This window comes from Heloderma suspectum, chromosome 1 (genome assembly GCF_057233095.1).
Source record: "Heloderma suspectum isolate Gila_16-S chromosome 1, 16-S_ref, whole genome shotgun sequence".
In the NCBI taxonomy this organism is placed as follows: Eukaryota; Metazoa; Chordata; class Lepidosauria; order Squamata; family Helodermatidae; genus Heloderma; species Heloderma suspectum.
In genome coordinates this window covers 326962135-326988711 of record NC_139458.1, presented here as the reverse complement: position 1 = coordinate 326988711, position 26577 = coordinate 326962135, and the positions used below count along the sequence as shown (strand labels likewise).

The 26577-nt window shown below is 41.6% G+C and overlaps 1 protein-coding gene across 2 annotated transcripts; it reads left to right on the top strand.

Annotated features, from left to right (window-relative positions):
• Positions 1-1403: 1403 nt before the first annotated feature.
• Positions 1404-26577, top strand: GOPC (golgi associated PDZ and coiled-coil motif containing). 2 transcript variants are annotated; one of them, XM_084827377.1, is made up of 9 exons: positions 1404-1901; positions 17287-17451; positions 18846-18869; positions 20601-20776; positions 21174-21339; positions 22777-22872; positions 23560-23724; positions 24654-24834; positions 25773-26577. In XM_084827377.1, the coding sequence occupies exons 1-9, from the start codon at positions 1590-1592 to the stop codon at positions 25883-25885; spliced, it is 1398 nt and encodes a 465-aa protein (XP_084683503.1). In that variant the 5' UTR covers positions 1404-1589; the 3' UTR covers positions 25886-26577. The 2 variants fall into 2 exon arrangements, with proteins under 2 accessions (XP_084683503.1, XP_084683504.1); XM_084827378.1 differs by lacking the exon at positions 18846-18869.

The window sequence follows — 26577 nt, the reverse complement described above, 5'->3', positions numbered from 1 at the left end:
TTCTTGGGCTCCAAGATCACCGCAGACGGGGACTGTAGCCATGTAATTAAAAGACGCTTGCTCCTTGAGAGGAAAGCTATGGCAAACCTAGACATCATAGTAAGAAGCAGAGACATCACCTTGCCAACAAAGGTCCGTCTAATCAAAGCTATGGTTTTCCCAGTAGGAACATATGGCTGTGAGAGCTGGACTATAAGGAAGGCTGAGTGCTGAATAACTGATGCTTTCGAACTGTGGTGCTGGAGAAGACTCTTACGAGTGCCCTGGACTGCAAGGAGGTCAAATCAGTCCATCCTAAAGGAAATCAACCCTGACTGCTCATTGGAAGGACAGATACTGAAGCTGAAGCTCAAATATTTTGGCCACCTAATGCGAAGAGAAAACTCCCTGGAAAAGATCCTGATGCTGGGAAAGATTGAAGGCAAAAGGAGAAGGGGATGGCAGAGGATGAGATGGCTAGATGCATCACCGATGCAATGAATATGGACTTGAGCACGCTCCGGGAGAGAGCGCAGGACAGGAAGGCCTGGTGTGCTATGGTCCATGGGGTCATGAAGAGTCGGACACGACTGAACAATAACAACAAAAAACCAGTGTAATTTTGTTAATTACTTACATTAGAAAAGGTGTTTTGGAAAAGGTTTCTGAGACTACATTTTAAAAACAAAGCAACAAACCTCGAGGCTTTTAGGAAGTATGTTTACTACACCCGTTATAGGCCTAATGAGGTCTCACCCCAGTACACCAAGATGCCCATTGCTCTGTTCCTTAGTTTTATTGCTATTTGGTTTTCAGATGTTACACATTCTGGGAGAACGTCAGAACATGAGAAGGGATCTGGAAAAGCTCTCCCGCAGTTCCCGCTCTCCTTTCCATAGCTCTACCACGTGGTGGGGAACATTTGGCTCTCCAGATGTTGTTGGACTGCCGCAGCCAGCATAGCTAACAGCGAGGGATGAGGGAAGTTGCCGCCCAACCGCATCTCAGGGGCCACACGTTCCCCACGCCTGCTTCAGCAGGTCCCAATGGGCTAATACGCACGGGCGAGTGCCACTTGGCTTCCCGCTTGCGGGCTTCGCAAGAGGCATCTGGCTCTTCTTCTGCGGCAAGCGGGAAGCTGGCCTTTCAAAGTCTGATCCAGGAGCAGGAGCCTTCTTTGTACTGTGCTCCTGGGAGCGGACGGGCAGGGAGCTCCCCTTCCCCCGCTCAGCTCTCTTAGCACGCGTTGTCCGCGAGGGATCGCGAAACAGCGCCCCCTCTGGCCGAGAACGGCTGCCTGGATCGATGATTTGGGGGATCGACCCAAGCGCCCTGGCAAGCTGGTCTCCGTTGTGGCAGGCCGAACAAGCCGACCGCCGATCTATGGGTAGGGGTTTTTCTGTCTACCGGCTGACCGAAGCGAAGTGGCTTTTGGCGCATGCGCCTCGGGAAAGGAGCCTCTCAGCCGCCGCTCCCCCCGCGAGGCCAGGCCGACGCTGTCCGTCGCGGCTCGCGGGCGCTGAGGGGGAGGGGGCGCCGACGGGGGTTGGGGCCCCCGGTGCGCTAGCGGCGCAGGCCTCGGCCAGGCGCGGAGCGTTTCCTGGCGAGCCATGTCTGGCGTGGGGGTAGGCTCCTGCGGGGGGTCGGGCTCCGGGGCCTGTGGCGGGGCAGCGGCGGCCGCCGCCGCCTCGTCCCCTAGTGGAGCCGGCGCGGGCGGGTTGTCGATGTTCCGCTGGCTGGAGGTGCTGGAGAAGGAGTTCGACAAGGCGTTCGTGGACGTGGACTTGCTGCTTGGTGAGATCGACCCTGACCAAGCGGACATCACCTACGAGGGGAGGCAGAAGATGACCAGCCTGAGCTCCTGCTTCGCCCAGCTCTGCCACAAGGCGCAGACCGTCTCCCAGATCAACCACAAGCTTGAGGTAAATCTCTGAGGAAGGAGCGGCGCGGGGAGAGAACTGGCCGCCGCTCGCCCTGGGCTCACTGAGGGCAGGGGAGGGGAGGGGAGGGGAGGGGGGTTGGGATTCGTGTGTGTGTGTGTGTGAGAGAGAGAGAGACAGAGAGAGAGAGAGAAGGGGCGTGTAGGAAGAACTTGGCTTTTCCTTTTCCTTTAGGGGCCCTGGGAGGAAGCAAATCATGATCGCGCCCAGTTTCCCCATCTCTGAAACGGGAATAAATGGTGTATTGCATTTCCTAGGTCCGTTGAGCGGTTGGTTGTGAGGCAGGAGGATGCTATCTGTCCCATCCTGATGGAATAGAGTAGGTTAAACACATATAAATCTCCAGTTTCATACATGCCTTTGTATGCAGAAGGTCCTAGGTTCAGGCCCTGGCATCTTCAGGTAAAAGGATCAGGTAGCAGGTGATGGGAAAGGCCTCTGCCTGAGACCCAGTATTAGGCTCATCAGGTAAAAGTTAGCGTCTTACTTTCCATTGTAGGGCTTTTAAAAACATGCTAGAACTGGGGATACAACCAGCCCTACCAGGAAGTACAGTGAGGCTGCTACTTACTGAGGCAGACTTTGGGTAACATTGAAGGGTAGCAAATGTAATCAGTGAGTTTGAGAATGCTGTTTGGATTTTGTGTCTCAGATGCCAAAATGTCTTGGGTTGCCCCTGGGAGGAAGCTGGCTAAATAACTTGTTATATGTGAAAGTTGATAAATTCGAGCTCTGACCTTAAATACATATGTTCCTGAGAACTAGTCAAGTTACTTTATTGGGGTGCTTTTACACATCATAAAGCGTATGAAGTAGTGTATGAGTTGAACCCAATTTTAATAAACAAGAATTATGTAGTAAATTTAAAGGTCTGACTCTAAAACCATGTGCATGTTACACATTCACACGGCTTAGTAAATCCTTGGTGAGGACTAGGTTTGTGGCATAGGAATGCACCCTTATGTTTATAGGTGTGGGATAATGTCGGGATAATGCCCCTTCATGGATCACTGCCTTGTTGTGGCGAAGGGGTTTGCGTAACTCAATGAAGCCATAAGCTATGCCGTGCAGGGCCACCCAAGACGGACAGGTCATGGCAGAGAGTTCTGACAAAATGTGGTCCACTGGAGAAGGAAATGGCAACCCACTCCAGTATTCTTGCCAAGAAAACCCCATGGAACGTATCACAAGGCTAAAAGATATGACGCCGGAAGATGAGCCCCTCAGGTCGGAAGGTGTCCAATATGCTACTGGGGAAGAGCAGAGGGTATTTCCAAGTAGCGCCAGAAAGAGTGAAGCGGCTGGGCCAAACCCGAAAGGACACTCAGCTGTGGATGTGTCTGGTGGTGAAAAGAAAATCCGATGCTGTAAAGAACAATATTGTTTAGGAACCTGGAATGTCAGATCAATGAATCAAGGTAAGCTGGAGGTGGTCAAACATGAGATGGCAAGACTGAACATCGACATCTTGGGAATCAGCGAACTAAAATGGACAGGCATGGGCGAATTTAATTCAGGTGACTATCATATCTACTACTGTGGGCAAGAATCCCTTAGAAGAAAGGGAGTAGCACTCATAGTCAACAAAAGGGTGGGAAAAGCAGTACTGGGGTACAATCTTAAAAATGATAGAATGATCTCAGTACGAATCCAAGGCAAACCATTCAACATCACAGTAATTCAAGTCTATGCCCCAACCACTGAGGCCGAAGAAGCTGAGGTTGATCGGTTCTATGAAGACCTACAACACCTTCTAGAACTAACACCAAAAAAAGATGTCCTCTTCATCATAGGGGATTGGAATGCTAAAGTAGGAAGTCAAGAAATCACCGGGATAACAGGCAGGCATGGCCTTGGTGTACAAAATGAAGCAGGACAAAAGCTAATAGAGTTTTGCCAAGAGAACATGCTGATCATAGCAAACACTCTTTTCCAACAGCACAAGAGGCGACTCTACACATGGACGTCACCAGATGGTCAATATCGAAATCAGATTGATTATGTCCTTTGCAGCCAAAGGTGGAGAAGCTCCATACAGTCAGTAAAAACAAGACCTGGAGCTGACTGTGGCTCAGATCATGAGCTGCTTCTTGCCAAATTTCGGCTTAAATTGAAGAACGTCGGGAAAACCACTAAACCGTTCAGGTATGACCTAAATCATATCCCTGATGAATATACAGTGGAGGTGAGGAATAGATTTCAGGGATTAGACCTGATAGACAGAGTGCCTGAGGAACTATGGACGGAGGTCCGTAACATTGTTCAGGAGGCAGCAACGAAATCCATCCCAAAGAAAAAGAAATGCAAGAAAGCCAAGTGGCTGTCTGATGAGGCTTTACAAGTAGCTGAGGAAAGAAGGGAAGCGAAAAGCAAGGGAGAAAGGGGAAGATATACCCAACTGAATGCAGAGTTCCAGAGAATAGCAAGGAGGGACAAGAAGGCCTTCTTAAATGAACAATGCAAAGAAATCGAGGAAAACAACAGAATGGGAAAGACTAGAGATCTCTTCAAGAAAATTGGAGATCTCAGGGGAACGTTTTGTGCAAAGACGGGCATGATCAAGGACAAAGAAGGCAGGGACCTAACAGAAGCAGATGAGATTAAGAAGAGGTGGAAAGAATACACAGAAGAACTATACAGGAAAGATCTGAATGTCCCTGATAGCCATGATAGTGCGGTCACTGAACTTGAACCGGACATCCTAGAGAGTGAAGTCAAGTGGGCCTTAGGAAGCATTAGTAACAACAAAGCTAGCGGAGATGACAGTATTCCAGCCGAGCTATTTAAAATCCTAAAAGATGATGCTGTTAAAGTGCTGCATTCAATATGCCAACAAATCTGGAACACTCAACAGTGGCCACAAGACTGGAAAAGGTCAGTTTACATTCCAATTCCAAAGAAGGGCAGCGCCAAAGAGTGTTCAAACTACCGCACAATTGCGCTCATTTCACATGCTAGCAAGGTGATGCTCAAAATCCTACAAGCTAGGCTTCAGCAGTATGCGAACCGAGAACTACCGGAAGTACAAGCTGGGTTTAGAAGAGGCAGAGGAACTAGAGATCAAATCGCCAACATTCGCTGCATCATGGAGAAAGCAAGGGAATTCCAGAAAAACGTCTATTTCTGCTTCATTGACTACGCTAAAGCCTTTGATTGTGTGGATCACAACAAACTGTGGCAAATTCTGAAAGTGATGGGAGTACCAGACCACCTTACCTGTCTCCTGAGAAACCTGTACGAGGGTCAAGAAGCAACAGTAAGAACCAGACATGGAACAACCGATTGGTTCAAAATTGGGAAAGGAGTACGACAAGGCTGCATATTGTCACCCTGCTTATTTAACTTATATGCAGAGTACATCATGAGAAATGCCGGGTTGGATGAATCAGAGGTCGGAATTAAGATTGCTGGGAGAATTATCAACAACCTCCGATATGCAGACGATACCACCCTAATGGCAGAAAGCGAAGAGGATCTCAAGAGCCTCTTGTTGAGGGTGAAAGAGGAGAGTGCAAAAGCTGGTTTGAAACTCAACATTAAAAAAACGAAGATCATGGCATCTGGCCCCATCACTTCCTGGCATATAGAAGGGGAAGAAATGGAAGCAGTGACAGATTTTACTTTCTTGGGCTCCAAGATCACCGCAGACGGTGACTGTAGCCATGAAATTAAAAGACGCTTGCTCCTTGGGAGGAAAGCTATGGCCAACCTAGACAGCATAGTAAGAAGCAGAGACATCACCTTGCCGACAAAGGTCCGTCTAATCAAAGCTATGGTTTTCCCAGTAGTAATGTATGGCTGTGAGAGCTGGACTATAAGGAAGGCTGAGCGCCGCAGAATTGATGCTTTCGAACTGTGGTGCTGGAGAAGACTCTTACGAGTGCCCTGGACTGCAAGGAGGTCAAATCAGTCCATCCTAAAGGAAATCAACCCTGAGTGCTCATTGGAAGGACAGATAATGAAGCTGAAGCTCCAATATTTTGGCCACCTAATGCGAAGAGAAAACTCCCTGGAAAAGACCCTGATGCTGGGAAAGACTGAAGGCAAAAGGAGAAGGGGACGGCAGAGGATGAGATGGCTAGATAGCATCACGGATGCAATGAATATGAACTTGAGCACGCTCCGGGAGAGAGCGCAGGACAGGAAGGCCTGGCGTGCTATGGTCCATGGGGTCACGAAGAGTCGGACACGACTGAACGACTGAACAACAATGTCGGGAATGTTAGATATGGACACAAGCAGGCCTGGGCTCGTGCACTCTCCCCTTCCTCCATACACAAGGGGAGAAATTTAGAAGCTTGTGATTGCGGTTCTAGAGAGAGGTTTAAAAACAATGACTTATTTTGTAGACATGAAGACTAGATGGAAAAGAGATGCAATAAATTATAGAATAATATTCATCTATATTTTTTAAAACTGAAGCAGAAAGGATTTATTTATGGAGCATGATTTTACTTTCTGAAAAGCAAGGCCCTTCAAGTCTCATTTTATAACTTGAATGCTACCCTTCTTACTACTTTTCTTAGCTTCTTGAACTATTTATAGCCATCTGTAGCATTGATAATTCTACTATACTAAGATATGCTTACCTTTGTAAAAGTTATGAATGAGTGCATGTCTGATCCATATATATGAACCCGAATTTCAAGCCTAGGAACTCTGTACAAGTTTCTTTAGTGAATTTCAGGAAAATAGGCATTAACTTGGTAGATATTTCTTTTCGAAAATGTCCAAAGCAAGTAAACATGGTGTTTCAAGAGTTGAAAAATAAAAAGCCAGTTGAAAGGAACTGGAATCCAGGAACCTAAACAACCAAAAAGAAAGGAGGTCTGCTATAGACATGGGTGCTATCAAATGGTTTACAGTTCAGGATAAGACTGGCAGTGCTCTGCTGAAATATATTTTGACAACTATAACTTGTGTGTATGCATGTATGTTCACTGCAGTGGTCTTCAAACTTTCCAGACCTGGGACCCAATTTAATCCCAACCTGGAACTGGAAAGTTCTGGAATTGAGTACCTACTTCTGTCTTCCCCCACAGAAATAATTGGTAGTGCCTCTTTTCAATCAAATATTCCATCTCCAATATTTGAGCATCCCCCTTTTTGGACAGACCAGGAGAAACCAGAAATATTTAAATCTCGCCATGGTGGTGCAAAGACACTACCAAAGTCAAAGTGTACAGATTAGAACATGGAGAGGAAAAAGTTAGTTTAAGTTCAATAGAACTTAATGGAACTACCTTACAACTAAGCATAGATAGGATTAAGCAACATGTCATAAGGCATCCATTGTTCGTGAGGCACCACTAGAATTTTGGAATGTTGATATTGGTGACCCTCTTAAAGTGTAAGATCTGGGTTAGTTTTTCCTTAATTCTTCACCCATCTCATGCCAAAATAAAAACTGGCCTTCTTACAAAAATAATAGATATGTTAAGTATAAATGATGAAATGCCATTGTTTTAATGTTATACATTTATTCTGGCTACGTGCTTTGTATAACTATCAGTATCGTTATAATTACATTGATCATCTAGAAGTAGTCTATACTATTAGAGCAATTGCAATATACTATGGCAAAATTACTGTATACTATTAGGGCAGAAAGCAAAGTGTTAATGTCATAAAATACTATATGTGTGTACTAAAGAAATAGTTATAACTTTACAATATCATGCTGCTAAGTCCAAATTATAAGTACAATTATGGACAAGACAGAGGTTACAAACAACAAGCAAACTATCATAATCATAAAGCGATAATAAGTAGTAGCAGGCATGGGTATCATCATGTTGGGAAAAAGGGTAGCGAGTTGATTACAATCATCCAGTGACAGTTGCAGAGTAGTTCTGTATATGTACTCTGAAATCCTAACAACAAACAATTCCAGAATTTTACTGTGGTGAAGAAGAAAAAATGGTTTTATTTCTTCAGATAAAGAGTCTTCATATTTCACCGGAATAATTTTCCCAGAACTCTGTAGAGGAAAGACAAAATTAGTTAGGACTAGGGAGTCTTAGATGACAGTTCAGTAAGATTAAAGGGTTGGGACTGGGTCACAGGATAGTGCTCTCCTTCAGTTCCTTTCCCAAACTTGTGCAGTAATTCTCATACTAATATTGAAAGAGTTATGTGAGATTCATAGTTGCTTACAGGTACCAATGCACATGTAATGGAGCCCTTATCTTAATAGCTTCAAATTATGGTTAAGTGGGAGGCCTTAATATTGAAGCTAATTTAACCCTGTGAAGTCCATGGGCCAGTTCAGACAATATGACACCCCATTCTCGGTTAATTAATCCTCAAGGGGCTGTGGCACATGCTGTCTGCCTTATGAATATGCAACCCTCGACCGGGGGTTACTGTGGTTTGTAGTATCGTGTGAACCTGGCTGGGTTATTCGAGGGTTAAACAACCTTTACATAATCCACAGTCTGTTCTATGGTTATGCAAGGGTTGTTTAACCCTCAAATAACCCTCCCTGGCCGGGTTCGCACAATACGGCAACCCCTGCTTGGGGGTTGCATATTCATAGTGGCAGATAGCATGCGCCATGGCCCCTCAAGGGTTAATTAATCCATGATGGGCTATCATGTCATCCAAACCAGGTCAGTATATTTCTCCCTCTGTTGCCACTAGCAGCTTGATTTCTCTCCCTGTCATAACTGAACATAGGAAGCTGCCTTATACCAGGTCAGGCTACTTGTCCGTCTAGGCTAGTATTGTTTGTTCTGACTGGCAGTGGCTCTCCAAGTAGGTAGCAGCATATTTGAAAGACTGATCCTTTTAATTGGAGGGGCCTGTACTTGGCTACTGAGATATAGGGTGCTTCAGGATGAAGGGCCCCTAGTGCTAGTGATGAGAAGGCATTGTGCAGCCATTCTGTCTTTTCTGTATGGATTTTAAGCAATAAGAAAAAAGATTGAAGAAGCTGTGGGAAAACACAAGAGGGTTTCAAGACAACATCATCTGGATCCCCCATAAAATTCCGTGGTTAAGGCAGGGCAGTGGCACAATAAAAGCCTTGTCTGGAAGCACCCATAATCCCTTCCCAGTTTGGTGAGGGTGGGCAATTTGGATCAGAGACACAGCACAGAGCCAGACTGTGTTGTGGTCGTGATCCAAATTGCCTTCCTGGTGTGGCTGCTCTTTGTATTAAAAAAAAAAATACCAGTGGGAGTTGCCATCATGAAACTAAATTTTGATACAAAGATGTTATATTTGGTAGCAAGTTGTAGAAAAGAAACTTTCTCTTATTTTGTCAGTATTCAGAGCAATGTTGTGAATGTGTGTGGCTTGGGAATGTGGTAGTGATTAGGAGACTGGTATGAGCTGTCCATCTGTCCTTCTTTGAAGTTCACCTTTCTACTGCCTTATGCAAGTTCTTAAACACTGAAATAGTTTTTAATGGATCCTTTTAAAATCAGCCATGGGCAGAGGGAAATGCCCCTCACTATTGGAAAACATCTCATAGCAGTATACTTGTGGTACTGTTTGTTTGGCACAAGAGTGGAGGTATCTCCCACAAAATGGGTTAGGTTTATAACAGGGATGGGTGGTAGGGATCTGATTCACCACTTTAAAATGAAACAGGAGATGTATGCATAATGTATGTAGAGGGGGGAATGATTTTTTTTTAATAAAAATGCTGAGAAGGGAATAATAATAAAGCCTGAAAGAAGTATGAAACATAGCTGCACAGGGAGAAGATAGGTTTGTTCATCTCTTATCCTTTTAAGGACAACATAAATGCTTTCAGGTTTGGATGGTATAGTATGGGATTAAAAAACAGAAAGGGCAAGAGTTGGATCACTTATTTTGGCATTGGTGCCTGCTACTCACACAGCCATTGTTGCAGAGGATGCTATAACTGTGAAAACTGTGTTTTCCCAGTTATTGTGTACTGAGTGCTAGGACTATGTGATATCCCCACAACAAAATACTACGTTGAGGACAGATGGTTCGCTATTCTGCTACAGGAATATTAACTGCACATTCGTTTCACAATGATTTCAAAAGGTCCTAAGATTGTTGTTTCAAACTGTGCCCCTAGGCTTTTAAGAAACTTGAGGGTTTTTCTTAGGTTCATCAGTAATGGTGGGGAAACTGCTAGGAAGATAGCTTATCTACCATTGTCAGTCTTCTCCTGCAATACACAGCTATAGGTCAGGGCTGAGTATCTCAGTCTGTATGGGATAACAGCTTGCCCCAACAGGGCTAGCCACTGCCCCACACATGTCTTGCTAAGAATGCACAGTTGTTTGTCTCCAGCATCTGCTAATCAGAGTTAACCTGGCTGTCATCATGAAGGTTTCAATGACCTAGTTTGTCCAACATGGTGGGCTCATCAGGGGTTGTTTAATCCACAATGAGCTGTGGCACATGCAGGCAACGTTTTGAATATGCAGCCCTTGGTCTGGGATTGTCATGTCATGCAAACCTGGCCACCAAGGATTATAGAATCATAGAATCATAGAATAGTAGGGTTGGAAGGGGCCTACAAGGCCATCGAGTCCAACCCCCTGCTCAATGCAGGAATCTAAGTCAGAGCATCCCTGACAAATGGCTGTCCAGCCTCGTCTTGAAGGCCTCCAGTGTGGGAGAGCCCACCACCTCCCCAGATAATTGGTTCCATTGTCGTATTGCTCTTACAGTCAGGAAGTTTTTCCTGACGTTCAGCTGGAATCTGGCTTCCTGTAACTTGAGCCCATTATTCCATGTCCTGCACTCTGGGATGATCAAGAAGAGATCCTGGCCTTCTTCTCTGTGACAACCTTTCAAGTACTTGAAGAGTGCTATCATATCTCCCCTCAGTCTTCTCTTCTCAAGGCTAAACATGCCCAGTTCTTTCAGTCTCTCTTCATAGGGCTTTGTTTCCAGTCCCCTGATCATCTTTGTTGCCCTCCTCTGAACCCTCTCCAGTTTGTCTGCATCCTTCTTAAAGTGTGGTGCCCAGAACTGGACACAGTACTCCAGATGAGGCCTAACCAGTGCTGAGTAGAGGGGAACTAGTACTTCCCGGGATTTGGAAGCGATGCTTCTATGAATGCAGCCCAAAAGAGCATTTGCCTTTTTTGCAGCCACATCACATTGTTGGCTCATATTCAGGTTATGATTGACAACAATTCCAAGATCCTTCTCGCTTGTAGTGTGGTTGAGCCACATATCCCCCACCTTGTAACTGTGCATTTGGTTTCTTTTTCCTAGGTGCAGAACTTGGCATTTGTCCCTATTAAATGTCATTCTGTTGTTTTCTGCCCAGGGCTCCAGTCTATCCAGATCACTTTGAATTTTGTTTCTGTCTTCCAAAGTATTAGCTATCCTGCCCAATTTTGTGTCATCTGCAAATTTGATCAGCATTCCCTGCACCTCCTCCTCCAAGTCATTAATAAAAATGTTGAAGAGCACTGGGCCCAGGACTGAGCCCTGCGGTACCCCACTCGTTACCTCTCCCCAGTTTGAGAAGGTCCTATTGATAAGCACTCTTTGAGTCCGATTCTGTAGCCAACTGTGGATCCACCGGATCGTTGTTTCATCTAGCCCACTTCGAGCTAGTTTGCTCATCAGGATATCATGGGGCACTTTGTCGAAAGCTTTGCTGAAGTCGAAGTATATGATGTCTACAGCATTCCCACAGTCTACAAGGGAGGTTACTTGATCAAAAAATGAGATCAGATTTGTCTGGCAGGACTTGTTTTTGACAAATCCATGTTGGCTTCGAGTAATCACGGCATTGTTTTCAAGGTGCTTCCAGATGGATTGCTTTATCATCTGCTCCAGAATTTTCCCAGGGATTGATGTCAGACTGACTGGTCTGTAGTTCCCAGGTTCCTCCTTTTTACCCTTTTTGAAGATAGGGACAACGTTAGCCCTCCTCCAGTCATCTGGCACTTCCCCCGTCCTCCATGATTTCTCAAAGAGAATAGACAGCGGTTCTGAGAGTTCTTCTGCCAGTTCCTTTATGACTCTAGGATGCAGTTCATCTGGCCCTGGAGATTTGAACTCATTCAAAGTAATGAGGTGTTCCTTGACCATACGCCTGTCGATCTCAAGCTGCAATCCTGCCCCTTCAGCCTGTACTTCGACTTTGCCAGGGGGGTCATAGACCTTCTTGTGGGAGAAGACTGAGCCAAATAGGAATTGAGCACTTCTGCCTTTTCTTTGTCATCTGTTATCGTTTTGCCATCCTTATTTAATAGCTGAACCACCATTTCTTTCCTCTGCCTTTTACTATGCACGTAGCTGAAGAAAGCCTTTTTGTTGTTTTTAACATCCCTTGCTAACCTCAGCTCATTCTCAGCTTTAGCCTTCCTGACGCCATCCCTGCAATTCTGTGCTATCTGCCTGTACTCTTCCTTTGTTACTTGGCCGTCTTTCCACTTCCTATATGTGTCCTTTTTTGTTTTCAGGTCATCCCTAAGCTTTTTGTGAAGCCACATTGGCTTCTTCTGTTGTCTTCCACCTTTTCTTCTTGTTGGAATTGCTTGTGATTGTGCCTTGAGAATTTCCTTTTTTAAAAGCTCCCACCCATCTTGGACTCCTTTTCTCGCTAGCATCGCTTGCCATGGGACCTTACTGATCATTGTTCTGAGTTTATGAAAATCAGCTTTCCTAAAATCCAGGGTACGCGTTTGACTACACTCGGCTTTTGCTTCCCTTAGAACCAAGAACTCAAGTACAACATGGTCGCTTTCCCCCAGAGTTCCTGTAACTGCTACTTTATCCACTTTATTTGCTTTTCAAACATTTCATCCTTGTCTTCTCCTTGATTGGGTGGCCGGTAGTAGACTCCGACCACCAGGTTCCTTTTATTCTTTGCTCCATTTATTTCAACCCAGATGCTCTCGATGGGGCTACCAAGCTCCTCCTCCTGTATTTCTGTGCAGCGATATGTATTTTTCACATACAGTGCAACCCCACCTCCCTTTCTGTTCCTCCTGTTGTTTTTGAACAAGTTATATCCTTCAATTGCTGTATTCCAGTCATGAGAGTCATCCCACCAAGTCTCAGTTATACCTATCAGGTCATAATTTCCCTCTTGTATTAAGAGTTCAAGTTTGTTCTGTTTGTTTCCCATACTCTGGGCATTAGTATATAGACATCGAAGACCATGTGCTTCATAGTCTGGCTTTCTTCCTACATGTGTCTGAAGACTATTATTGGGCGCTATCAGAGCTGTTATTTGAGAGTCAACCCTCAAAGAACCCTCAGTTTGTTGTAAGGTTATGCAAGAGTTGTTTAACCCTCAAATAACCCTCGATGGCCAGGTTTACACAATGTAAGAAACTCCGCTTGGGGTTTCATATTCAAAATATCACCTGGCACATGCTACACTCAACATGAGTTAAATAATACACAGCGAGCTGGCCGTGTCATGTGAACTGGCCATTTAGTTGTAATGGCTAAACAGCCATTAACAGGTCTGTCCTCCATAAATTTGTCATCAGTTAAAGAGACGACAACTAAATCTTGTGGTGACTTCTATAAGTAAATTATGTGTTCTGTGAAGAAGTATGTTCTTCTGATTGTCCTGAACCTACTGCCAGCCTACATCCAATCAATCAATTGGATGACCATGAGTTTTAGTATGATGAGCGCAGTGAAAGAATACTCACTTTCTGCTCCATTCATATTATAGACCTTTATATTGTCTCCCTGTAGTGGTCTTCAAAAATTTAGAAGAGCACTGAATGCTTTAGTCCAGCCCTCCTCAACCTGGTGCCCTCCAGATGTGTTGGACTCCTATCATCCTTAGCCAGTATAATCATTGGCAATTTTATTTTCAATTCCTGAGAGCAAATGTTACTTTTTACTGCCATTATATATCGACTTTACATTTTCAGTTAGTTATCTATCATAACCTTAACTTGTTCTTGGATAATCATGGCTAGTTCAGATGTTATTCATGTGGCATTAGGACTGATTATTCTAATGTATATCACTTTAAACATTTGGGGTAGAAAATGTGAAAATCATTGCAGTAAGAGAATAGTAAAGTTACCTTCAGTTGACACTTATCTTACTGAGATTAGACAAAGTGTTTTCCAGTTATTCTGTTGATGGGATCCTGTTGAGAATAGCTGATATCTAAGAATAAATTGATTGAGAACGGTGTGAGAGAGTGATACTTTATAAGACATATTCTTCTCCCTTCTCCATAAGTATTCCACATTACCATCTGCTCTTATTTCTTTCTTTATTACATTTCTATGTCGCCAATAGCCAAAGCTCTCTGGGAAGTTCACAACAACTAAAACCATAAAATACAACAGAATAAAATACAATATAAAAGTTTAAAACTACAGTATAAAATAAAAATAATAACCAAATGAAACCTAGCAGCAGTGCAACAATTTAAAATATAGTAACAGAGTTAAAGCAACAGAAACTGAAAGACTAAATAGTGATAAGTTGAGGCATTTCTATGTTGGCATAGTGGTGAAGTTCTGTTGAGAAATTGTCTGTACAAAATGGCAGCCTTCCCAACTTATGTAGACAAGATGTGTCAGACTACAACTCCCATAATCCCCAGCCAGCATGGCCAATGGCCATCCAAAGCAGCTCATCCAAATACATGGTAAAAAAAAAAAAAAAAGCCTAACTAAGCCTTATTAGTTCCTGGGGAAGTTGGGAGCATTCTAATCCAAAGTTTGTTGAAGTCTAGATTTTTAAGTTGACTTAAAATTTTTACTTCAGAGCAGGTCTTTAGCAATATACCAGTGCTAATGAACAGTAAAACTTACAATGAATCACAATCATTTTTTTCCACAGGAACCAGATACTGGCTAAGTCTGATATCCTGATTTTCATTCAGAGCTTGAGTACTTCTAAAAACACTAGGCAACAGTCCCCCAACAATCCACATGGTTGCCTTGGAAACCTTTGAGTTGAAATGCATGATAATATTTTAAATAAAATACAATGTTAAAATAAATGATTGTGTTCCATCTGTGATTTCTGTAATGAAGAATATATGTATGTCATATTTACAATAGCTTTTCGTTGAGAAGAAATCAGCCCTGCTAAGCAGTTCAAAGTAAGAAGTCATTTTCTTAGCATTTTGACTTCCTGTTAGCTAATCATATACGTAGGCAGTGTGTTTGTCTAAGATAGCAATTATAACAGCAATTCATGCTCAGTCATTCTTTGTAATTGTAGGAGTGTCTCCTCTAAACTCTTACAGCTGCAGAAGAGTATTCAACATAAAAGAAAATAGTGATAATAAATTGCCCATTGTTTAGATTGTGGGAGGCCTTTCATCTTTCATAGTAATAAACTGTAAATGTTTTGTGCACCAGCGTAATTGGAAGTTAGTCTCCCCATCCACCCCCTTCAGCAGTAACCAAAATGTCAGTAAAGAGTTAAGGTACAGTTCAGTACAAACCTCCAGTCTTTCCAAAAGCATAATAAGGTGTAGGGTAAGCCACCACAGATCTGTAGTCTGACATGCCAGTAACAATAAGCAAACAGGGAAACTTCTATAAACTGTGGTCATACAAACAGTGAAATCATACAATTTCCAGAAATATATTTTAAGAGTAGCCAATCAGAATAGGCTGGGTTAAAAGATTACAGGCTGTGAGCCTGATCATATGACCCTACCATCCAACTGAATATTGAGACTTACTAGATATACACACAAAAGGCAATATCAAGGACTCTGGTATTGGATAATTTACATTTTACACAGAAGGACAGTAAACTGAATTCCAACTCAGAGGTCTTTCATTACTGAAGCAGATTATCTGCTTTTGAGGTTATGGTGAAACTGTAACAGTTCATAGCCTTAGAATTCTATGGTTCTAACTGTTGGAATATGATTTGCCAAACTTGTTTGGAACTTAAACATAAACATTCTTTTTCTCTTCTGGTATGTCATATATTTCTCTTGTTGATGTTTCTGATTGGTTATATGGTTTGTACTATGATTCAGTAGGTCTGTTTCTCTCATATCCATAAAATCTTTGTGTGCATACCCAAAATCAATTAACATGAAGTAAATATCCCTTGACAGTTTAAAATCCCCTGTCATAGTGAAAAAGTTTTGTAAAAGGGTGTGTGGCCACTGTAAAAAAGGCAAACTCCATGTTAGGCATAATTAGAAAAGGAATTGAGAATAAAACTGCCAATATCATATTGCCCCTATACAAATCTATGGTGCGACCACACTTGGAATACTGTGTACAGTTCTGGTCACCACACCTAAAAGAAGATATTGTAGAGCTGGAAAAAGTGCAGAAAAGGGCAACTAAAATTATCAAGGGGCTGGAGCATTTCCCCTATGAGAGAAGGTTACAACAGCTGGGATTGTTTAGCTTGGAAAAAAGGAGCATAAGGAGAGACATGATAGAGGTCTACAGAATTATGCGAGGTATGGAGAATGTGGATAGGGAGACATCTTTCTCCCTTTCTGAAAATACTAGAACGAGGGGTCATCCTATGAAGCTGATTGGTGGGAGATTCAGGACAGATAAAAGGAAGTACTTTTTCACACAGTGCATAGTTAAACTATGGAATTTGCTACCACAGGATGTAGTGATGGCCACCAATTTGGATGGCTTTAAAAGGGGGTTGGACAAATTCCTGGAGGAAAAGGCTGTCAATGGCTACTAGTCTTGACGGCTATGTGCTACCTCCAGTACCAGAGGCAGTGAGCCTATGTACATCAGTTGCTGGAGAACGTGGATGAGAGGGTGCTGTTGTGCTCATGCCCTGCTTGTGGGTTCCCGGTTGACAGCTGGTTGGCCACTGTGTGAACGGAATGTTGGACTAGATGGACTTTTGGTCTGATCCAGCATGGCTGCTCTTATGTTTTTAAAAGGGTGGAATTTTCTCATCCTTTTAGTTTATTGCTTAGTGTAGATTCTAACGTGTTACTAAGGATTGAACCAGGAGTTGTAATTTATTCCAAATAAATCAAGGTGGCATACTGAGACTGTGCATGCTTAGTACAGTGTGGAATTACCAAGGCAAGAAAAAGATGCCAAACCGATTGTATACATTTCTCAATCAATTGCTTACATACTATTGTTTCGTTCTAATGGTGGCTGATTCATGTGATCAATACTGAACAGATTCAATCTGTGTTTAGGATAGGCGAGCTTACACAAAAGACTTCTCCTAAAGTGGTTTTGTGAATATACCTTTTCGAGGAATCCCTACTGCTCCTTAAGACCTAAGGATTACTATCTGGCACTTAGGTGGATTGCTGTCTAGCACTAAACTTTAATGTATTTTTGTTTAAGGCAAGTGGTATTTATTCTTCAGTCTAAGGGCTGCATAATGGATACTGGTGTTTTAGACAAATTTGAGTGACATGAAATACTGTATTATTAAGATTATTGAACTACGTTCTATCTTCCAGGCGCAGCTAGTGGATCTGAAATCGGAACTGACGGAAACACGGGCTGAAAAAGCAGTATTAGAAAAAGAGGTGCATGATCAGCTACTGCAACTCCATGCTATTCAGCTTCAGCTCCATGCCAAAACTGGTCAGAGTGTTGACTCGGGGGCAATAAAGGCAAAATTGGTGAGAATTCTTGTTAAAGTGAATATGTGTATTTTTAACTCTAGTATTTTTATTCCAACATGTGTGTGTTCATAGAACTTGTCTTCCACCTTTCCATTCTAGTATCTAGGACATAGAATATTACACACACACACACACACACCTGTATGTGGTTTGTCTGCTTTCTTATTAAGAGACTGTTAAAGCAACTATCTGGGATGGAAAACAAGTAGAGTTCCACAACTTAGATTCAGCATGCAAAATGGGGAACTTTAACAAGAACTTGATTTCAAGGAAGTTAGAATTGATATGCAAATATCAACAGTGTTTTACAGTATCCCTATCTCCTTTGTTTTACAATAACATAAGAAAGATATAGAAGGAATTTTATTAGGGATGCTAGAAAAATCCTCTAAGCTCTGACTTGGAGAACTTCAGGGGCTGGGAAAATGCACCTCAAAAGGAAAGAAAAGTTTTCAAAGCCTTGAACTACTTCCACCACTTGGATCAAAATCTGAACAGCAGAGAAATTCCTGGCTTCCTCCCACCCATCTCAGCAACAGAGGTTTTCCCCCCATTTTACCTCTGCCCCAACCTGTTCTGTCTGTGCAACCTGGCTAACAGCATGATGGGGTGCTAGCTGATGGAATAGAGGCAGGGGATGGAGAGTCAAAGGGAGAAGGGAGCCTCTATTTTTTCTCTCTTGTCTCTTCTGTGCTGCTGCCAAATTAAGGGGAAAAGGGGGGGAACTATGTTTGGGGGCTGGAAAACGGTGGCAGAGCCAGGTGGAAGTAGGGGCAACATTTTCCAGGCCCCCAGATTGGCTCAGGAACATTTGCTCGGGTTTTCCGAAGTGTCTTTCTGGAGAACTCAAATCCCAAGCCAGTCTGACGAGAGTATCAAAGGACTTGCCCATCTCTAGTTTTTATTAATCATGTTGTGTTTGTACTTGGATGCAGCCATAAAAAATAACAGAAGAAAGCAATAAGGAGACTAAGGCTTCAATCCTATACACACTTACATGGGAGTATGTCCCACTGAACTTGGTGGGGCTTACTTCTGAGTCTAGTAAGTGGGACTCACTTCTGAGTAACCATCAAGGCTGAAAGTATGGTTTTTGCATTTCTTATTGGAATGGTTTGGATTCAATTTTATTGTGGGGATGAAGACTGTAAATACTGAACATTTGGATAATAGCTTTCCAGGTGTTTGTCCAGAAATTGTACTTCTTTATTTATCTAGTGAAGTAAGTAATAACTTAAATTCCAAGTTATCAGTTGCCTCACTAGATTTTACACACTAGATTTGGCAGAGTCTAAGCTACTGCAGCTTGACCTAATGCATGGCCTTTTTTGATAAGTTTGATATTTGTGTCAATATTTCTAATCATGAAACTTTTTTTCTCCCGTCCAAAGTCTGCCACTTCTGTGGAGGATATGGTAAGTTCACTGGCTGCCTTTACCTGTGTATAAGTTCAGAACAGTGCAGTAGATCTATACAAAGTTGCACATTTTGGCCTGGATGTTTAATGCCAGTGAATCTTAGCTAGATTATTTCTTTTCCACAGTTTTTTAGCCAAGTACTTGTGTTTGTTCAGTGCTTCTATTAGATTTTATTAGATTCTTTTCCAGTCAACATGCATGTCTGAATTGCTGCTGTTAATTGCTATGACTAACTTGAGAATGTTGAAGTGATGGTTGGAATTGTATCTAAACTTTACAGGTTATTAAAATTGACAGTGGTCACAATCCAGAGAACCAGGCAACTAACTCCACAATGCACTCAGACTTTGAACAAAAGTAGTTACGATATGGTATGGCAGTCAGCTGTTCAAAATCCAAAACGTTACGCAAGCTGCAGTGAATCCTAAAATAGCTGTCTGGATTGTGTCCAATATCTACAGTCTATAAGCTTTCCTATACTTTGTGTGAAGTATCATGTTTAAAACTGCCCTGTGTTTTGTCATTTGATACTATGGTTGGTAGTATTCCTAGCATTCCTTCATTGACTCCATGCCTAAAGCCAGTTGCGCAGTGATATATATATGTATGTATGTATGTATGTATGTTCTGGATGCCTACATGAACTCAAATTCTGCAATTTCTTTTTAAAATTAATTTATTCCAACAATGTATTACCTGCCTTTTAGGGTAAACCCTCCCAAGGCAGTGTACATCAGAATTTAAAAATCACAAAACATAATGAAACAATGATAAAAAGAAGGATATCAAAGTTAACAGTTAAAACCAAGGATATAGGTATTTAAATATCACTTGAAAATAATCAACAAATCAAACTTGGTAAGAATCTATGGTCCCTTTTTCAAATGCCTTTTAAATATGAGATGCGTGATTATGCATAGTTGAGATTTTCTACTGTATTTATGTTTGATCAGGAAAAAAACCCTTCTCCTTACTTTCCACCTCCTAGGTGCTCTAGTTGCTCTCCATTCTGTCTTCCATTCATACTTTATAAAGCACCCTATAAAGCACCCTACCTTCTGGTGTTGTTGTTGTTATTCTAAATAAAAAGGCCCCAAATTCTTAAGTCTTTCTCTGTCACTGTTTTCCTCTAGCAATTGAGCTTAGAAAGTTAGCTACAATCTTGGACCAGCAACAGGATATGATTTTTCTGTGTGAAATTTTTTTTAAAGGAAAGTTATATTTTAATTTGATCAGCACATTTAAAATGCTTGTCGTACCTTCTAAAAATATCCGGTCTGTTTTTCTGTTCACATTTGGTTGTTTATTTGGCTTTTGTTCCTCTTATTTAATGTACTTTTAATAACTAATGCTATGCTGTATTATCAATAAGCTGCTGTGTCATCATAATACTTTCACAAGATTGTAGCTTGCAGGTAGCTAACTCTTTGTGAACAAGTAGCTTTCCAGACTTGGTACTCAAATTGCCTTGTGATGCAGAGAGAGATGTAGGCATTTGGACTGATAAAACATTCTTTGTGGGCTTGTACATTTCTGTACTCTCAGGACTGTTTTGTAAATATGAATATTTCTTAGCTAAGTACTTCTGATGTAGAAAACATAACATCAAATAAGATGTTATGTTAATACTTTTTCTGTTAAAGTAAATATTTATTAATATGCTTGGATGTCCACATAATAGGAATGTTTGGCTTGTGACTACAATAACGAATGTATTTAATATGCCAGGAGAGAGAACTTGAAGCCAACAAAAAAGAAAAGGTGAAAGAAGCCCAACTTGAAGCTGAGGTGAAGCTGCTTAGAAAGGAAAATGAGGCACTTCGTCGACACATAGCTGTGCTCCAGGCTGAAGTATACGGGGCACGACTTGCAGCCAAATACTTAGATAAAGAGCTAGCAGGAAGGTGTGTAAAATTTAAAAAATCACTTACTTGCAGTGGAATTTTGAGTCAGAATTGGTGTATACAACTTAAAGCATGCCTGATCTTACATGATGGTATTTCTGAGGAGAATGTGGGAAAGTATAATATAAGATTCTTATCGATATAGTTCTGGGCTGCTCTGAACAGTGCCACTGGTAGGAGAGGATAACCATGATTCACAAGGGTGTCTTTAGAGAGATAGAACTTGTATATGGTCTGGCTGTGGAAGGGTGCAGAATGATTTTCTTGCTACTGTTACAATGGGGCCTTAGGTACACAATTACCTCTTTATAGGACTTGAGAATATAAGACTGAGAAGGCAAAAGAGTTGAGGAATTTTATCAGTCCATATGTATCGTGTTCTCTTCTCATTTTGTAGGGTTCAGCAAATTCAGTTGCTAGGCAGAGATATGAAAGGACCTGCACATGATAAACTCTGGAACCAGCTAGAAGCTGAAATCCATCTGCACCGGCACAAAACTGTGATAAGGGCATGCCGTGGTCGCAATGACCTAAAGCGGCCCACGCAAGCACCCCCAGGACACGTAAGTTTGCTGATCTTAGCATTTGTCAGCATACAGTTTGTACCTTAGAGAGCTATATTGGATGTATTCATACATCTGTTTCCATATAATGGTGATATCTTGTTTTGGCTTGGGGCACTTTAGCCAAAACAGTACCTCCCTTTTTATAGGTTAAATTACAGTAATGTTTGACCACAATGAGTGCATTTTTCTTTTTTGTCCCCGAGCCGACGCAACGCTCATGGGCTAACCTGCTGAAATGTTGATGTTGCACACATTTGGAACCTCAGGAATAATTGATATTCTCTATTGGAATATGGAAAAGATGAACCCTGGTTAGTGATGTAGTAAAATTTATCCAGCATTGAAAGGTGCAAAGCATCTGTATTCACCATCACCTTCCCTGAACCTTCAGGGTACTTGCCATCTCTTCAGAGTAGGTTACTTCCTGCATCAGTCTCATTTTATAGATGTCAGAATATTAATTAGGCATCCCACTTTAAAATTCTTGAATGTAATACATGTACCAACATCTCCAATTTATTCTGGAAGTGGTGTTATACATGTATATTCTACTCTGCCTCTAAGGAGCTCAGGATAGTGCAGATAGTTCTATTTTATCCTCACAACAACTCTGTGAAATAAGCTAGGCTGAGATCTAGTGTCCAAAGTAAGGTTACCAGTGAGCTTCATGGCTTAGCAGAGCTTTGAATCCTTGTCCCCTGTCCCAGTCTAACATTCCTACTGACCCTTTCTAGTATCCTGAACTTAAAAGCTGCTGTGCTGAGGCACTAGAGTGTAGGATTCCTCTTGGAGCTCCTAGTGCTGGCACAAAGGGACACCTTGTATTCTGTTTAATTTATTTGTAACTTACTTGTCCCTGAAACTAGACTCCCAATGTGATTTTAAAATTTCCAGTTAAAATACGATTGTGTTGGTGGAATTTGTGATGCCCATTCCTGTGCCAATGCAAGGGTGATGTGGAAAGGGGAGATGGTGGTGGGACCACTGCCAGCCTCTCATGCCCAGTCTGAAGAGTGGATGGAACTGCTTATCCCTGAGCTCTCAGAACAGTCTTGTGACTACTGTTAATGTAGCAAGGGGCTTCCTTACTTGTTTTTTAGTGCCCCAGGCCTGTTTAAAACTGCTTATCTTGAAGTGCTGGTAGCTGTTGCAGTACAAAGTTTTGCTACAACAACTACAGCCTTGGATAGGATTGAGGTGTATATTTATTAAATTCGTGTTTTGAGATAAGTTATTTTGTTTGTGGTTATGCTAATTAGTTAGAGGAGTGGTATCTCAACTCCTAAGATAGGTCTTGGGTTTCGGCTGATCCAAATAAAAGCAGGTCAGGAGAAGAGTTCTGACAGATTTGTAAGAATAAATCTTACCTGCTGTCCTATGACTCTTCTGAAAACCTTGAGAAAGTGTTTTCATATATAATTTTTTAAAAACTAGAATCCAGATTCCTTAAAGAAGAGTCAAGGTGTTGGTCCAATCAGAAAAGTTCTCTTGGTTAAAGAAGATCATGAAGGACTGGGCATTTCAATAACGGTAATATTTGGATTTATTTTCCTCTTTTTATTCCCAGTATTCATTGACCTGGTTTGCATGATCAAAATAAGCCGCTGTTTATTTAAACCACAGTGGCTTATTTAAATCGCAGTATGTGTAGGGGCACAATTTCCATAATAACCACCGGGATGTAGCTTGTCCTGTCATACGAACCCAGGTGGCATGGCTTTCTGGAGAGGGAAACAACCCGCCAATAACCCATGGGCTGCTGTAGGTTACGCCATGGCTTATTTTGATTGTGCAAACTGGCCCATCGTGTGCTCCCAAGATGCTTACATTTTCTTTTGTATTTTCTGTGTCACATTGACCCACATTATCTGTATAATGTTTACTCGTTGTACACTTACAAAAGCCACTGAAAGAAGTATATCTTTAATTACACGGTAAAGACTACAAACTGTGCTATGCATAAATTATACGGAATGGCAAATATTTTTTCTCCGTGTTTGTTGGATATCATCATGAATTCATTTTAAAACTTAATGTGAAGAACATCTACAGCAGCTTTCCCCAACCTGGTGCCCACCTCATGTGTAGGACTACAACTCCCAGCATTCCTCAGCCAGTATGGAAGGCCCTAGGTTGGGGAAGACTGATCTATAGTGTTCAGCTATAGAATATCTTGAAATTTCCAAAACCTCTGATTGTTAAATATTGTTACAATAGGGTGGAAAGGAGCATGGTGTTCCCATCCTAATCTCTGAAATTCACCCGGGTCAGCCTGCTGATAGATGTGGAGGTCTACATGTTGGAGATGCCATTCTGGCAGTAAATGGAGTTAATTTGAGAGATGCCAAACATAAAGAAGCTGTAACTATTCTTTCCCAGCAGGTATTTTTTTAATCTATTTATACTGGACTGTTAATATACATGTATGCAATGAATATGAACTTGAGCACACTCTGGGAGAGAGCGCAGGACAGGAAGGCCTGGCGTGCTATGGTCCATGGGGTCACGAAGAGTCGGATACGACTGAACGACTGAACAACAACAAAATGCATCTGGTGGCTATTTCCTTATTCTTTGGGATATCCATTTCATCATTTGACTAGATGTTATGCTCCATTCTTCAAATTTTATAGAAACCACACACTAAGAGAGTGGCTTTATTTGTCATTGGGATCATTCTGAGGCAAGATATGACAAACATTCTGACTGAAGGCCTTGTTCAGTTATTGCAGATGAAAATTTCATTAGATGATAATCTTAGAGTCTCTTAAAATTGTCTTGGTTACCATTTTCTAAAATAAAGTTTTCGTACTTATAAAGCACATCCTGAAAGTATTCATACAAAACAGAAACTAAAGCTGAGCATAGTCCATGCATTTTAGGCCTTGGTTCAAGCTGTTCAAAGAAGGCCTTACAGGCATAGTTTAGAAGATATCCTTTGATGCAGTTTTTCTTTTATATTAGAATATTTTTTCTCTATTCTGTTATTTACTTTGTATAGTTCTCAACACTCATTGCTCAATCTTTTTAAACCTTACCTGTTATAAAGCAAGTAGGCAGAGGCTATGGATGAAGACGAAAAGGAAGCTCCTATTGAGCTGTTGATGAGCCACTTCCCCTGAGCTTTGTGGCCTGTTCGGTACAGTGCAAATGAGAATTTAGGGCTCCGTTGCCCGTATGTTTGTTTTAGGACTGGTATAAATAGGCTGCATTTCATTACTATTTTATAGTGATTATTCATCTCCCATTTTTGCTTTCCACACTGGATGGTTCATTCTTAAAAACAACATAATGTTCATTTTATATTCTAGAGAGGGGAAATTGAATTTGAAGTTGTGTATGTTGCTCCAGAAGTAGACTCAGATGATGAAAATGTAGAGTACGAGGATGAGAGTGGACATCGTTATCGTTTGTATCTTGATGAATTGGAAGAAGGTGGAAATTCTGCTTCCAGTAGAAAAGATGGAAGTGGAGATGTCAAACCAATGCAAGGTAAAACCTTGAAAAGTAATTAAGATAAAAATTCAAGATACACTTTTACATAAAGGCTTTGTAAATTAAATTAGTCTCATTTCACACTTCAATTTTACATTTTATGTTACATTTTAAAATGCATCCTGCAGTACTATCCCTAGACTCGCTTTTCCAGTGTGCTTAGGATGGATGGTCTGTCCTTAGGATGGAATGGACCAACAATTGTGCCACCTCAGTGTCATCAAACACAAGGTTAAGCCTTATATGTCATTGACAAATAAAACGCTTCCCATATTTAGGATCAGGGTGGCAGTGGTAGGTTTCCTCTGTTTTGCCAGTATATTGCCATCCTTTCCTATGCATTGATGAAGCAGATTCTGGTCTTGAATTTGAACTACTCTGACTTGGCAAATGGTGCATATCTCTGATTTATTCTATGTTGGTAGACTTTTTCTATCTTTTTTGGGTGCTGGGTAGGGGGCATGTCACTATTTCTCTGAGGTAATTAAAGACATTCTCAAGATTTATGAAGTTCATCTAGGTATAAGGATAACACAATTGTCAAAACCTAAATGTGCCAAATCTCCTCCCCTCCACACACCACGGCAAGACGGTGCTTTTGCATCGCATCAGCACTGCCTTGCTTTGCTGGTTAGTGGGGTGCTCTAACTTACATGGGGCTTCACAAAAGCCCCTGTGCCAGTTGGAAGGTCTTGTTAGAGAGGAAGCAGATTAATTCCTAAGTCTCTGCAAGGGCAGGTGTGGATGTGGAATAGGTGATTTGGCCTGTAGTTATTCCTGTTCTAGCTCCTGTTCTTAGCTCTTTGTGTATGATGGGAACGTCCTTCTTGCCAACAAAAATGTGGGATGTACCTCTTGTTTGTAAATGTTAAAATTCTACTGCTATTGGGCAGTGTAGAAATGTAATAAATAAATGTGTCTTTTCTCCTTTGCAGTGTTTGATAAGAAAGCAAGTATTGATAGTCATGAAAATGGAGACCTAGGAAATTCAATTGAAGCAGAAGAGACTGTCTCTAAATTAGCCCAGTCTGCTGAGAGCTTAGCCTAAAAAAATCCAGCCCCTAAATTATCAACAGAACTGATCCTTTCCTCAAGATGGGTTGTGTAGACTGTTCTAAATTATACATGCCACAGAAAGTTCTAAAGAAGGACTAAAAGGTAAAGGGAAGCTGTGTAACTATTATCCGAAAAAACTGTTCTATTGGTTACCTCAGGGCTTCATTATGAGCAAATCAAAATGTGTAAATTTCCCACTTTTCTAAGAAGTTGCATGTCAAATGAATTTCCCATTGAACTATAAGCACCAAAGCATATTGTTTCCAAAGGCTTTTCTTGAATTTTACTTTGGATTGTGTTTATGATCAAAGGTATAGAATGATGTGGAAGAACGTTGATACTTGTTTCTCCTGACAAATAGCAAAAGCAAAAAAAATGGCATCCATTGCCTAGTGAAATAGCCTTCAACTATCATATATAAGGAGGGCTAAGTTTTGCTTTTAAATACACATGCAAAACATTTTGATTGCTAACTATTGTGAAGTTAAATCTTTGAATTGGGTCTCCGTGATCTGTTCATTCTTGAGATTTCCTTCAGCATTATTTAATGCAGTGTGTGTCATTCAAATATATATACTTCCTTGCTAATCAGTGCTGGATCTGAAATATTCTCCAAACATATTAAACAGTATTCTGTTTATTAATTTTAAAATGCAAAATATATGTAAAATTGGCCAGTTGGAA

Coding starts and splice junctions, on each gene's coding strand:
- GOPC (XM_084827377.1), top strand. CDS start 1,590: ATGTCTGGCGTGGGGGTAGGCTCCTGCGGGGGGTCGGGCTCCGGGGCC. Junction 20,777..21,173: donor GATAAAGAGCTAGCAGGAAG/GTGTGTAAAATT, acceptor CTCATTTTGTAG/GGTTCAGCAAATTCAGTTGC. Junction 22,873..23,559: donor GACTGGGCATTTCAATAACG/GTAATATTTGGA, acceptor TTGTTACAATAG/GGTGGAAAGGAGCATGGTGT.